General features: G+C 39.6%; 1 protein-coding gene across 2 annotated transcripts; it reads right to left on the bottom strand.

Moving 5' to 3' along the window:
- Window positions 1-727: 727 nt before the first annotated feature.
- PDCD10 (programmed cell death 10) lies at window positions 728-13,637 on the bottom strand. Of its 2 annotated transcripts, XM_055816938.1 has the most exons (9): window positions 13,461-13,637; window positions 8,403-8,503; window positions 6,696-6,907; window positions 6,005-6,058; window positions 4,540-4,657; window positions 3,747-3,873; window positions 3,288-3,366; window positions 2,931-3,013; window positions 728-1,214 (listed from the first exon to the last, which is right to left on the bottom strand). In XM_055816938.1, the coding sequence occupies exons 3-9, from the start codon at window positions 6,789-6,791 to the stop codon at window positions 1,133-1,135; spliced, it is 639 nt and encodes a 212-aa protein (XP_055672913.1). In that variant the 5' UTR covers window positions 6,792-6,907; window positions 8,403-8,503; window positions 13,461-13,637; the 3' UTR covers window positions 728-1,132. The 2 variants fall into 2 exon arrangements, with proteins under 2 accessions (XP_055672913.1, XP_055672912.1); XM_055816937.1 differs by lacking the exon at window positions 8,403-8,503.
- Window positions 13,638-13,772: the final 135 nt, after the last annotated feature.

Below are 13,772 nucleotides of genomic sequence, written 5' to 3'. Positions count from 1 at the left end.
TAGTTATGGCCACGTAAGTATTTTGAAAACATTCAGAGGTTTACTCTATTTCAAAATAAACTCAAGGTGCACTTCAAAGGGGCATGGAAGATATCCATTAGAACTTGTGAAATATTACCATGAAATCACAGCGATAAAATTTGAATCTGTCCATCAGCAGTTCTTAACCAACTACACAGACAAGCTTTGACAATCCAGGTCTCGCGTGATTCCAGTCCCTGAAAAAAAAAAAGTTGCCTTATGGCATGCATAGTAGACATCACTAGCGCTACTGGAAGAGTTGTTATCTTCTCTCTTCCTCCCTCCCAAAAGGGTACCAATATAAAAACCCTAGTTACCTTAATATTTTAAACTCACACTGTGCTGCATATATCTAAAGTGAACCTCTGCTCCAAACCTGGGAATACTCTAGCAGTAAAAACGTATTAACTCACCACAAAAAGAAGATTAAGAAAGAAGTGAGATTTAGTTTCTATCAAAAACAAAAGCACATCTCACTTCTGGGGTTCTCTATTATTTTGTCAAAGACATTTTAATAGAATTATACTGGTCTAGTATTAGATCACAGCCAAAAATCTCAGTTTTAAGGAAAACCCCTCATTTTATACTGAACTTAACTGCCAGTAGCTTTAAGCACCCAAATAATTTTAATTTTTCCATTTAAAGAATGCTCTGCAGTTCTAGAAAGATGAGTTATGCATTTTTGTTCGCATACAAGAAGACAGTCTAACAGATGTAAACTATTTATTGAATATTTGCCACCAATATTGTTAAATACATAATCTTGCAGTTTTTCCGCTTTCAAGTTAAAATGTCAGAAACAGAACACCAAATATTTACAATTCTTATAAGGAATGTTACATAATGACACATTAAGGCGTAAATTCTTTTGGCTTATAATTCTGAAAAGAATGATAATAGCAAAAAGTGATGCAAAATTCTTCATTGTGAGATTATGATTAAGCTACAATGTTTTACAAAAATATGGTGTACGATGGCAATAATCCCATTCAAAATCCTGCATTAGGCCCCTCAAGAGGGGCTGATAATTTATACAGTCAAAACTTTAAAATTTACATATAAAGGTACCCTATCCACCATTGAAAAGTACAACTCTCAACATATACAGTTTTCAGGCCACAGTTTTGAAGGTCTGGAGTATCAAGTTGGTTTGATGAATTAGTCGGTTGGCACTTATGAACACATTTATTGCCCTGTTAAAACAAAAAGATATTGCTTCAGACATTTTTAGAAACATGTCATTCAATAAATACAGCATTAAGGTCAGGCAACTAAGTATATTGGCATCTAAGCTCTGCAAATTGGAAGCATATTGATGTTTTACCATATCATAATCTACCTGAAGCTTACTGCTGGCAAACAGATAAACTCATTTGCATAGATAATCCTATAAAGACTATGTTTATTGGCAGGAACTTGAAGGCTTTGGCTCTCGATCATCATTGACATCTCAATCATTTAACCCTGAGATTTTAGCTAACTAAGAGTGGAGCAGATGATCGTTAAACACCTGTTCTTTCCAAAGCTGAACACTTCATCTCCTAGTAATTTCATATTTTGCAACTCTTTCCTCAGGAACTGCTAAGCATGCATGCATATGGAAACAACATACTATTTCAGTTATCTTTTTGCTCCGACAGACGTGTGAGGTCACAGAATTTTTCAGCTCAGTAACAAAGTCTGTGAGCATGACTATTTTGTTTAGCACTGTAACCTTCTGGTGGGAGCAGGGTGTCTTATTCAGCCTGCAGTTCAGACAGATATAAATTACTTTTGATTCCACAAGGACATGGAATAAAGGCCTTACCTGGGATTTCTTGTAATATTGATAATACCTAATACACTAAGTTTACACCCGCAATACACAGCGCAGTATTCACTTCACATAGGGCTAAACAAAGCTGCTCTCCTTCAGTATGGCTGGGGTACATGCACAACACATCCAACCTCTTCCCCATTTTTTCAGTCAAACAGTTTTCAAATGAACCAAGACTGTTTAGACCTTGTTCATACAAAAACTTACCTATACATCTGTTCAGTAATCATAAAGCTACCAAGGCCTAAATTTCTCATTTTAGTATCATAACCAAATTTAGCCCAATTTCAATGGTGGGAGTGGGGAATGCTTTCATAGAAGCCACGTAGTATTTACAGCTGGTCTCAAGACTTCCCTCTCCTCTGATAATGCACCATCCCCTGAGCGCTCTTGGCCTTTGCCAAGCTCAACAGACCAGACATGAAAGTTAGTTCTCATCTTTGAAACAGCAGCACATAGAACACTTTGGCACTGTCAAAATCTGAGGGGGATACACCCATCATCTGAATAAGTCACTACAGCGAGATACGCATGAACAGTGACATCAAAAATCCGAGGTGAAGACTTGAAAAAAGCCTCAGTCTGCAGGCTAAAAATGTTCAGATATAAAACTATTAATCAGCTGAGTAATTCCAAATACTGCAAACCACTATAAGGAACCTTAGAGAAAGGACAATAAAAATGTAAATCAAAGAAAAAGCTCCGCAGCTGTTAAGTGTTTGCAAATGATATTTCAAATAGGCAGATTACTTTTTTTTCAGTTAAGCATTCAAAAGTTTTTTTGTCCTCTTATATACACTGAGGAAAACCACACAGGGGCCATGAAATTTATCTTTACATATTCAAGCTCAAAGCTAATACTGCACACAGGTGTTGTATGGTGGTGCATTTAACCAACTTCCCTCTCCTCAAAGGTGTTAAAAAAGGCATGAATGTATTTTAAAGCAGCCACAATGGTCTGAGGACACAGGTGAGGAAAAAAACAGGCAAGTCCTGAAGAAGGGAGTTTATGCCCCAAAGTTTATCCTGTTTTCCCCTGTTAGTCAACAAGGCCTTTCATTATGTAAAACGTTAGTACAAAAGCCATACTTACTTTCCATCTTTAAAATAGGTTTTCAGAGTATCACTGAAACTTTTGGAGTATTTTACAAACTCTTTCTTTTGGTGCTCAAGTGCCTAAGAAAACAAAAACACCAGGAGCAGAGTCTTAATTCACATATTGTTAGGTACAGTGAGAATCTTGAGGTTAAACCAGTAAGAAAATTGGCTAACATTACCTTAGATATAGAAGTTGATTTTATTTTTTTTAAGACCTACCATACAACAATTCTTTTGTTAAAGATATTATGTTATTGACCATTTAAGCTCTCCTATTCAGCCTCTGATCAAAAGGATATCCTTCCTCTTAACACTATTAAAAACATTGTATAAAAATAGTTCTTGCACATACCCGCCGGTTCTGGTATTGGTATTTCTTGAAGACATTATTTACTGTGTCAAGAAGTTCCTTTATTGCACTCGCGATGTCCCTATTTGGCAATAAAAAAATAGTTGTAATATCCTTAAGCTATCCTATTTAGATGGAATTTAATACCCTTCTAGTAGTCAAATACTTCTTAAAACAGCCTCCACAGAGCTAAGTGCCAGACAAGATGTAGCAATACCAAATGCAAACAGCTACACCAGTGACACGGAAATTCTAACTAGGAATCAGCCACTTAGGTTCGGTCTAGCAACGTGGGGCTCTTGTTAAATATCCTCAATTCAGTCTGCTCATTTATGAGAGGTTCAGGCTCTCTTCCAATGGGAACAGTGCTCCTAGCATCTTCTACAGCATTTGAACATTCAGACCTAGCTAAAAAGTTTGACCCCTCAATCTGAAATAAAAAATACGTAATACAGTACTTACTTGATTGTCTGAAGAAACCTCACTCTGTCATTGATCTCATCAGGAATCTTACTAAGAATCTGTTTAAGTGCTCGTGCCTTTTCATTAAGATCTTGGAATTCTGGTTCCGGTCTTTCAATCATATACTCTTAACAAAAGAACATATTCAAATATACCATTAGTTTTTCCTCCAAGTCCCTAGTGACAGCTAAAAACACTACTTCACAAAATGCAGCAGTATTGCCATACTATATTTGTAGGCTGAACAGCCCCGAAGTAGCCATGGTTAGAAAAGTGCAATGAATATGCTCTGCATCAATAGAACCACAGTGCCAGCAATAATCTTTGTTGTTGCAAGTTGGAAAGAGAGCCCATCTTACCTTACTTGAGGGGCACTGAAGACAATAATCAAATGCTGTATTCAAATAACTAAAAGTCTGCTGTATACTCCCTTTCTCTGACAGTATAACTACTGCTTTTAATTTGAAGCAGAGAAAAGGAAGGTGAATATTATACTCCATACATGTTTTTTTCTGGTCGCTAGCATTGCAAACTGAATTATACACCCACATAAACACAGTTTTAAACATTCATTCTCTTTCTTTCTCTTACTAGTCAAGTATGGGTTTTTTTTTAGGGAGGTTTAACTTCTCAAAAAGAGATATTCAGGAAATACAAGTATTCTTCTATCATGCTGAAAAAATCTATTAAGAAACAAATAACCTCTTCTGAAAATGGGCTTAGAGAAATGCATGTTCCTAGTTAACAGTGTGATTAAAAACACATCTACTCAACATAACAGATGAGATATTACCTTCTACATCATCAGCTGCCATACGCAGAAGAGACTCTGTGAAGTTCACATCCACACTTTTTTTCTCCAGAATTTTCATAATGATGTCCTGTGTAAGACCTGGATTTTCTTTTTCAGCCTGTATGGCAAAGAAAATTTCCATTCTTAAATATGCAAGACTGCAAACACAAAGGCAGATTTTCACATGACTCAGTTCATATACTGTGGGACTTTGCTAGAAATTTTAAAAGTCTAATGGCTTTAGACTAGCACATTACACTGAAAACCATTCTTCCACTACAACATCCATTTTTCTTGGACTGCATCAGTGACTTTGTATAAGCAACTTTTCCAATAAGCCTTTCCACTCATTTCAATTTGAATAAGAAAGTTCTTCATGAAATTTTATATTCTGTTTATTTCCATAAACACTAAGCTTTGAGACAAAGATATATCCATTGGGATTTAATTCACTCAACAGGTGCTACTCCCCCATCTTCCACATGCCATTTTGTGAATGTGCCTCTTATGAATCACATCATATGCTCAATCATCATCTTGGAATTGCTTTTCCAGGAAAAAAAAAAACACCTTCTGATTCATGACATATCTAAGTAAAGCTAAGCTAGACTAACACTGAAGGTATTCACACTACCTGCACTGCTATCAAAAGATTATGCTGTGTCGAGTAAGAATGAGGCTGTGTGGTTTTTTAGCTAGCACTACCATTTCTACCAATATCTCAGGTTTTACATTATTTGCTTTCAGCTTAGCTCCTTGCCACCAGTCATAAAAACATTTAACTCGTACAAACTCTAGTTCAGACTTAAGATTATCTAGGTACACTTCAATCTATGTGTAGAAACAAGGAAGTATTGCTCAGTTGCATAGTTCACATGTTAAGATATGTCATGTCTACAATTTTTTTCATTTAAAGTATTTCAAAAGATCACCACTTCAATAAAGCAATAAAAGGAATATCTGTATCGTCATTCTTTAAGAATGTATAGAAAAGTTAGAAGAATCTTTTTTCCATTTACTTCTGGATGCAAATACAAACACTGAACTTATCCACAAAAGAAATCCCATTACCATTCACTTTGTAAACCATGCTCAAAGTCTGCGACATGCCTACTTCTCATGAACACCTTTTCTACATAATCTTGTCACACTTAGACTAAGTTTATTAACTTACTACCTTCACTGACTGATTCCAGATTTAAGCTTTTGTATGTACTACATAGGCAAGATTCTGTCTGTTTAAAATTGCTCAGTTTACTCGTATCATTCAGATTTCTACTCATAACATTTGCAGACATCTCAAACTTACAGTCCATGCAATTCTCCACCTAATTTTTAGACTCCTGGATCAAGGATGCAGTTTTCAAACACAAAGATACAAGGAAACAAGACAGCTGAATTTTTAGCTTCATCGTTTAGGGTTTATCTTACAAACAATCATTCTTCAATACAAGTTACTTCTCACCTTAATAAAAGCTGCTCTCAGTGTCTGAGCTGCAGATAGATTTACTCTTTCTAGCTGCAACAAAAGTTTATAATTATTAGCAATTCTAATGTTATCAGAACAGAACAAGTCAAGTACTCATGCCTTGCCTTATAGAGCATAATGAAAAAGGGAGTTGACAAAAGCATTCAAACTACTGGTCTGTTTGAAGGAGAGATACTATGAAGTTTAACCCCCAAGGAAACACTTCCTCCCAAAATAAAAACATAAAAATCAAACATGTCACTGGAGTTATTTTGCCTTTATCCAGCCTACAGCAGAAATCTGACAAGCTTTTGAGAACTCCTTGACAATGTCTAACACTTGCAGAAAAACACATATCCTATTGAATGATAATCATTAGCAGTAAAATTAAAATGTATGGAGCTGACAGGCACACGTTCAACTGTACATTACTTCCTGCCACAGAATGCCAGGCCTAACAGTTTTTGTTAAATTCTTCTGTAAAAGGTAAGAAAAAGAATCAGGGCCAAGACAACTAGCAACCTTTGATAAGCATGAAATTGTATTCATGGAAAGAACGGTAAAACAAAGCATAGAAACAAGATGGTGTTAGACACAAAGCTTTCTCAGTCAAGATGAGCAACCTGTTACTATGAACATATTTCCCCATGTAAAGGGGATTATTACTCCAAAGCAAAATGTAGCCTACCTCGTTAAAGACAGGGTACATAACAGCATAGAGAGGCATGGAAACCATAGAAGTGGTCTCTGCTTCATTCTTCATCTCTTCCATTGTCATCCTCATTCAAAGACCCACTTCCCTAAGAAAACACTATCGAAGCAAAAAACTCCTCATTCACTGAAATGTTTCTTCTTTTTCCTCGTTGTGCAAGAACACTTGAACTTGAAAAATATATTGTCCTTAGGTTGCGTGAGGAAAAAAAACAAAAGCACAAACACATAATTATGAATGCTCATGACTGACAGGTTCTAAAAATGAAAAGGCACAAAACACCATTAGTTTGTTACTGCCTAGAAACTAGGAATTACTTACGACATGAATTAAGTAAATATGGAATGACTACTTCACGTAACTTCAAAACCTGAACTGAAATCTATTAAGTGAACAGATACTTTAAGGAGTAAGGTTGTTCCAAAAATGTTTTACTTCAAGTTCTTACGGAATGATTTTTCCCGAAAGAAGTGATTTTATTTGCTATGTATTACAAAAATCTTGCCACTGCTCGTAAGCGGCAGTGTGATTCCTGACAACTCACATACAGAAAAAGCTTGAGAAGCATTACGTGCTGTAAACCGAAAACCCATACAGATGCATTATGGCAACTAACATTAAGACTACCTATAAATACTCCATATTTTTGCATACATATCAAGCTGTGATTCTGCTGGAGATCAGTGCCTACTTTCTACCCATCTGAATTCCAAATACCACATCTTTGGTTTTACATAAGCAAAAGTCTTAAGTCATGTTTCCACTCAGGGTGTGTCAACAGCTATGTTAACTCAATGGAAAAATTATTGTTCCAGTAACTGAATGTAGGTTTTGGAAGTTCTCCACCCAGTCCAACTCATCATATCCAACATAGAGTGATCATTACTCAGACCCAGAAATAATGTGGAAAAGAAAAAAAAGTCACCCTACAGTTCATAAGAAATCCTTGTTACAGCCTGCTATATTTTCTGTCTGTAATATCCTTTTAAAATATTTTATATAACATAATTGAGTTTTAGAGACCTAAAGTCCACGTTAGGATAAAGGCACACAAAAAGGTTAACAGTTTAAATTTTTAGATTTGCTTGGAGTATGTCATGCACTAGAGGAGTTTTTTTCCTCCTAACAAGTTTCAAACATCAGGCATTTATACGTTTACTTAATGACTTCATGGATATTTACTAAGAAGTGAAAAAAGTGAATTTTTTAAGAAACAGCAAAAGCTACTATAGTAATTAATATCACTTCCCAATAGCTTGAACAGGTTAAAAAATGCCAAGATATTTCTTCAGGCTATATTCCTCATTATGCTCTGCACTGGCTAAAAATCTTCAGGCTGTTTAAATAGAAGGTTTTTGCCCAGGGCAGGTATATAGTAGTTTTGCTATAATTATAGAAGTGAAATTTGTTATTGATTACAGTAAGCACAAAGAACTTGGATGACTACAAATATCACACACATTCATCTGAACATGCAATTAGGCAGCATGAATATACCCAAAAGTGAGAAGAACTGGCCACACTACAGAAACAGCCAACAGTTAACACCTGATTTGAAGAAAAATATGTAAGTATTCTAACATGAACTACTTATTGCAAAATCTCAGCTGTGCTTCTCTTACTGTTCCACCCCTTTAACATGACATACATGAGCAGATTCCTATAGTCACAGAACAGGATTACCTTTAGAAAGGGGCCTGTATAGATGAGATACATCCACATGGATGGAATTGTAACAATCAGGACTCTCACATTTTTATCACCTACCAGTAGATATTTTATGGCTGTCAAGAACATAGAAGAATACAAGTGAATATTCATCATTCCTCGAAAAGCTGAATATCTTTAAAGAACTTGTTTCAGAGTTACATAAATTCACACAAGGTCTACTCACATGGGGGGAAGAAACTTGTCTGAACAAGTTTTCACTCAACTGCAACTACAAGCTGTCCCATTTATTATACATGCATATTCCCTGCACTAACGACTCTGGCATGTAAGGGGCAGAGTAGATGCAGAGCTGTTTGTTTTACTGTTTAATTCTCTCTTTCTGCAAGTTCAGTAAAAATATATACTCATGCAAGATACTACAATAGCAAGCACCACTGAAGACAGGATTTAGAGTTTAATCTACTGGAAGTTTTTATCTGGAGTACTGTATTCTCGACAGAGCAAGTTTTTTAAAGTTATATCAGGTCATTGAACATTAGAATCTAGTCTGCCCAAAAGATTTTTGAACGTAGGAAGAAGGGCAAAAAAGGACAAAATAACCATTACAGACAATTACTTGGTTTTTATGGGTTAGCAGTATCCTCAAAGAAAAGGAAATACTAACTCAAGTGATGGATTTTTATTATGATGAAAACCTATTACACTATGGACTATCATGAAGAACTCATTTTTTCCTGAAGAGCCATAAGCTATCGTTATTAATCCATGGTACTGTTAAACCCCCATATAAAAACAATTTACACCATCTATTACCGCTTTACCACACACTGACACCCTTCATACAAAATACAAACCCTTGGATTTGTATTAACACAGAGGATACAAGTGTTGTGACTGAAGACAAGAGAGAGATTTAAATACAGATGAAGAAATACTTGAGAACATCAAATACTGTTGTTGCCAACATATGAAAAGAAATATATTCAATATATCACACTGGTTGTTCACTAGTCAAGAAATCTTCCCATTTTCCAGCAGATATATCAGGTAGCATAAGGCTGTCATGCAAGTATCTGGCTGCTAACATTGCCACGCTATTTGTCTTTGCAGCTAGGGATCTCCTTCACATCTTTCGGATGCAACTTAGATGCACTGCAATCTTTGCTAGTGTTAAATAGCATGGATAAAAATCTTCAAAAAACCCCCCCACATTTATTTGCATTACAGAAAGATAGTTTGTCATAGCTGCACTAAATCACATAAAACTACCTTTGAAGAAGGGTCTCCATCCTGATTATGGACCAAATCCCCATGAAAACGGAAGTTTCTGTCCTAACTATTTAAATCAATTATTAGAAAGTCCACTAGCCTTCAAAATGGCTTTACTAAAGCCAAAGTTTAATGCACATTATCCTGCAGCATCTAGGAGCTTTCACTAGTTCTTTTGGTATGTGACCAAAAGCAGACATCTGCATAGCTGCCAAGCTTTATGATAACGCCGTCTTCTAAAACCTTAACTTCAGTCCACTACAATCTCAAGAGAGTCTTGAGACAAGTTTACCCTAGTTTCATCTGCTAATTGTTTTTTTTAACTTACTCAAAAAAAAGAGGAATAAAATTCCATGGGAAGGTGACCTATCAGAACAGCCAAATGTAGTCACATTGTTCAGAAAATCCTGGCAAAATGCTGTAAGATGCAAAAAACCAAGGTGTTACTCTACTTGGCAAACTTGTTAATTGGTCTGAGGAGGAAAGACAAGAAGAAGCTAGGAGGATACTGCCAAATATTAATCTGCATGGAAGTCTGATCTTTTTTTTTGGTTACAGTGATCCCACAGATTCAAACCTGTGTATGTGCAATTAGAATCATGCTACAACAGATAAAATCAACCATCAGAGAGAGTATACAGAATGATTTAGGGAATTTGAAGAGAATCTAAATCTGAAAACTATGCTAAGATGCCAGTTAATGCAATCCTGGCTGCTCATTGTTAAGCCATGAAGTGCACCAAGCTGTATTCCAAGAGATGTACTAACACGGAGTATATGCTTTCACTGTCAGTATAAATCTTACATTCTAAGCTTTAGGCTCCAGCACTAAAATATTACCCCAGCTATTCAGCTAACACTGTGAGAACTGGTACATTTTACAGGAGAAATATATTTGGAAGGATTCTTTGATAGACCCATTCCTTCGTATCTATCCAATAACATTTTACATCATTCAGTTGAACTTTAGCAGAAGAAAACCTACGGTAAGATAAACTTCCTGTAAGCCAAAAAGGGTAAGCAGCAAAAAACACTGCACTTCCTAAAATATACAATTAGTTTTATCAGTACCTACAGTGATAATTTGCTTTCTCTAACCTGTACCATTTACTGACAGTTTTGGTCATGTGCTAAAATTAAGTGGCAGAACTGCAGAGCTACTTGGTAAGAACATAACCATTGCAGTGACTACAGAGTGCAGTTATGTGCCCCAAAACCACATCTGCTCATTGGACAGTGCAAAAACAAGCAAGGTATCCATGAAATAAAGGTTTTTAACACCATCTCTTGAAACAGTGTTTAAAGAGAACAGAGCTGTATCTAATGATTATGATTTTTTTAAAAGTTTTTAAAATAACAGTAACATTAGATATAATTGGCACAATCTCAATTATTCTTCAGCTGTGCCACCAGTAGATCTACCTATGCGCTGTTGTCTTTATTCCCTTCTCCAGGCTCCATTCACCTTAGATCTGCAAAACCTTAAGCACACAGATATTAACCCTCTTTTTTAGAAAAATACTAAAGAGAAACAAAGCCTCCAAAATGATTATTTCAGTGGTTGGCTTCCAGCAAAAATTACAGCTCTATTCCTGCTAGAAAAGACTATCCTTGCTGCCATGAAGGTCTGCTCCACTTTTTGCAGTGAGGATTCAAGACGAGGTCTTACCTTTAACCTGATCCAAGACTCCTGAGTTACCAGAAAAACTAATTTAAGTTCAGGAAAAAAAGAGTGGGGGAAGGGAAGTAGCAACATGAATTCTATTCCAAATTCAGAGGCAAAAAGCTTGGCTTCTATTTCTAAGGACAATGTGCATGGGAGGTGGGAGTTTAGGTAATTTACTAACTGCAGTTGCAAATCTTACAGAAGAAGAAAAATAAAATTGCCAAGTTCGCTTTTTAACTATACATATACCCCATGCATAGTACGTTAACTATCTACTTCTTATTAAGGGTCACTTGGAAGTAATCAAAAAACCCCACACCTCCATGTCAGACGGTAACTTACCTGCCACCGCTGTATTTCAATTACAGATTGCAATTACCTCCCATTGTGTAACTTTGACTGTATGGTACAAAGCTTAAAGGCTTTGCGCTTCAGATACAGAGCTACTTTTCATCTTTTAAAAACTGACATGACTTCATGACGGTATGGCTGAATTCATTGGAATGGGCATACAGATCAACTGTTGATAACAAGAAGCTCTAAAAAGGTACTCTACTGCACTGATCCCGTATTTTACTCTTACAGCCAGCAGTTTCACTGAAGACTCAATAAAGGAATGTCACCAGAGAACAGCATCGAAGTGTTTAAAGTATGTTTAAATGCCTCCTGCTAGGGTAGAGAGATGCAATTTTCAAACATCTCCACACACATATAATAGTCACTTACGGTTCAGCTCACTCTGACAAAGCATAACTGCTTATGTGTTTTATTATTGTAAGAGCAATTCGTATGACTAATTCCGAAATCAGATGAACTTGCAATACCCACGATGTCTATTTTTAGAAAGATAACTTAAAAAAACAAAATCCAAGTCTACTCTGAAGTCGGGCTTACAATTAGTTCATGTTCTTTTGCAATGCTGAACTCCAAAATGGATTTAGTCTGGCTTTTGTGTCTGCCTACAACATGAGAAACTACAGCCTCGCGGATGGTGCTCCAATTTCACTGGGTAGCAACATTAAAATATAACTGAAACAGGTCATGGTTCTTAGCATGTATGATCACAACAACATATCCCCGTTTCTTTTTTTTTTTTCCTCTTTGGGAATATGAAAGTAGAGCTGTTACTCTATCAAACGCTAACAGGTAAGACACAGTTTCAAACATCCAAACACATCCCAACAAGCAAACAGATACCAGAGAGCAATTAGTTCCTCTGGTAACAGGAACTGGTCCCGGGTTTCAGCCATACATCTGTGCCCCAGCAGACAACCAGCCCCACTCACCAGTTACACCAACAACCTAATGGGTGACCCAGGCACCAAACGTCCCCCAGACTGGTCAGTCACCAGGAGGAGCACAGCCCGGCGGGGCGGCTGCTCTCCCTGCCCGCCCTCCGGCTGCGGAGCGGACAGGAGCCGGCAGGAGCCGGCAGCGGGCAGGAGCCGGGACGCCTCCCGCAGACCTGAAGCGGCACTGACCGCACCGCCGGCGCCCACCGGCGCCACCTGATAGCGCTCCGCTCCGGCCTTAGGACGAGCTAAAAATAATGCACATCCGGGCCTGCACCGCCGGGCCCGGCCGTGCCCCCCCTGCCCTCCCGGGGCTCGCCGGGCACCGCGGGGCGGCCCGGGCCCAGCGGCCTCCGACCGGGCAGCCCCTCCGCCCCCGCCGCTGCCCCCGCCCCGAGGCGGGGAAGGCCCCAAGGCACCCGCGGCGCCGGAGGGCTGCGGGGAGGACGGGGAGAAGGACGGGGAGGAGCCCTCACCCCACTGCACCCCCGCCCCAGGGTGAGAGACATCAGGTCAACCACCCGGCAGCGCCGGACCCTCCCCCGGGCAGGGAGGGAAGGGGCATCCCCCGCCTGCTCCGCACGGCCAGGCCCAAGGCCGCGCTCACCTGCGGCAGCACCTACCGGCGGCCCCCGCTCGTCCTGCCCGCCCCCACCGCCGCCCCTCAGGCAGGCCCAGACACTGGGAAGAGCTCCCCGCTCCCGGCGCGGCACAGCCCCGAAGGGCGAGCCAGGCCCTGCGCCCGCACCCCGGCGGAACCCCCCGCCCTCCCGGCGCGCTCGCTTCCCCGCGGCCACACGCCACGACAGGAAGGCAGCGGGCAGGCGCGGCGTGGCATCTCACCTCCCCCCGCCCCACGGAGCCCTCGGAGCTCTCGAGTGGGCTTCACCGCCGCGCCGGAAGCGCCTGCAAGGAGGAAGCGTCCGCTGCTGTTACCACACACCAGGCGTTGTCCGGAACTGCCCGGCGGCCGCGCGGGCCCCTGGGGCTCGTAGTCCACCCGCCGCGACCACGAGCCCCACAATGCCGCGCGGCGCAGGGCCGGGGGAGGAACCGGGCGGGCAGGGGAGGGCAGAGGGAGACGGGAACACCCAATCGGAGCGCAGAGCTGGGCGGGTAAGGGGGGGGAGATTGAGACAGGAGCGCCCAATCGGA

The sequence above is a fragment of the Falco peregrinus genome, chromosome 12 (genome assembly GCF_023634155.1).
Source record: "Falco peregrinus isolate bFalPer1 chromosome 12, bFalPer1.pri, whole genome shotgun sequence".
Classification (NCBI taxonomy): domain Eukaryota; kingdom Metazoa; phylum Chordata; class Aves; order Falconiformes; family Falconidae; genus Falco; species Falco peregrinus.
Note: the sequence above shows the minus strand (reverse complement) of the source record. Positions and strands in the feature narration are given on the sequence as shown.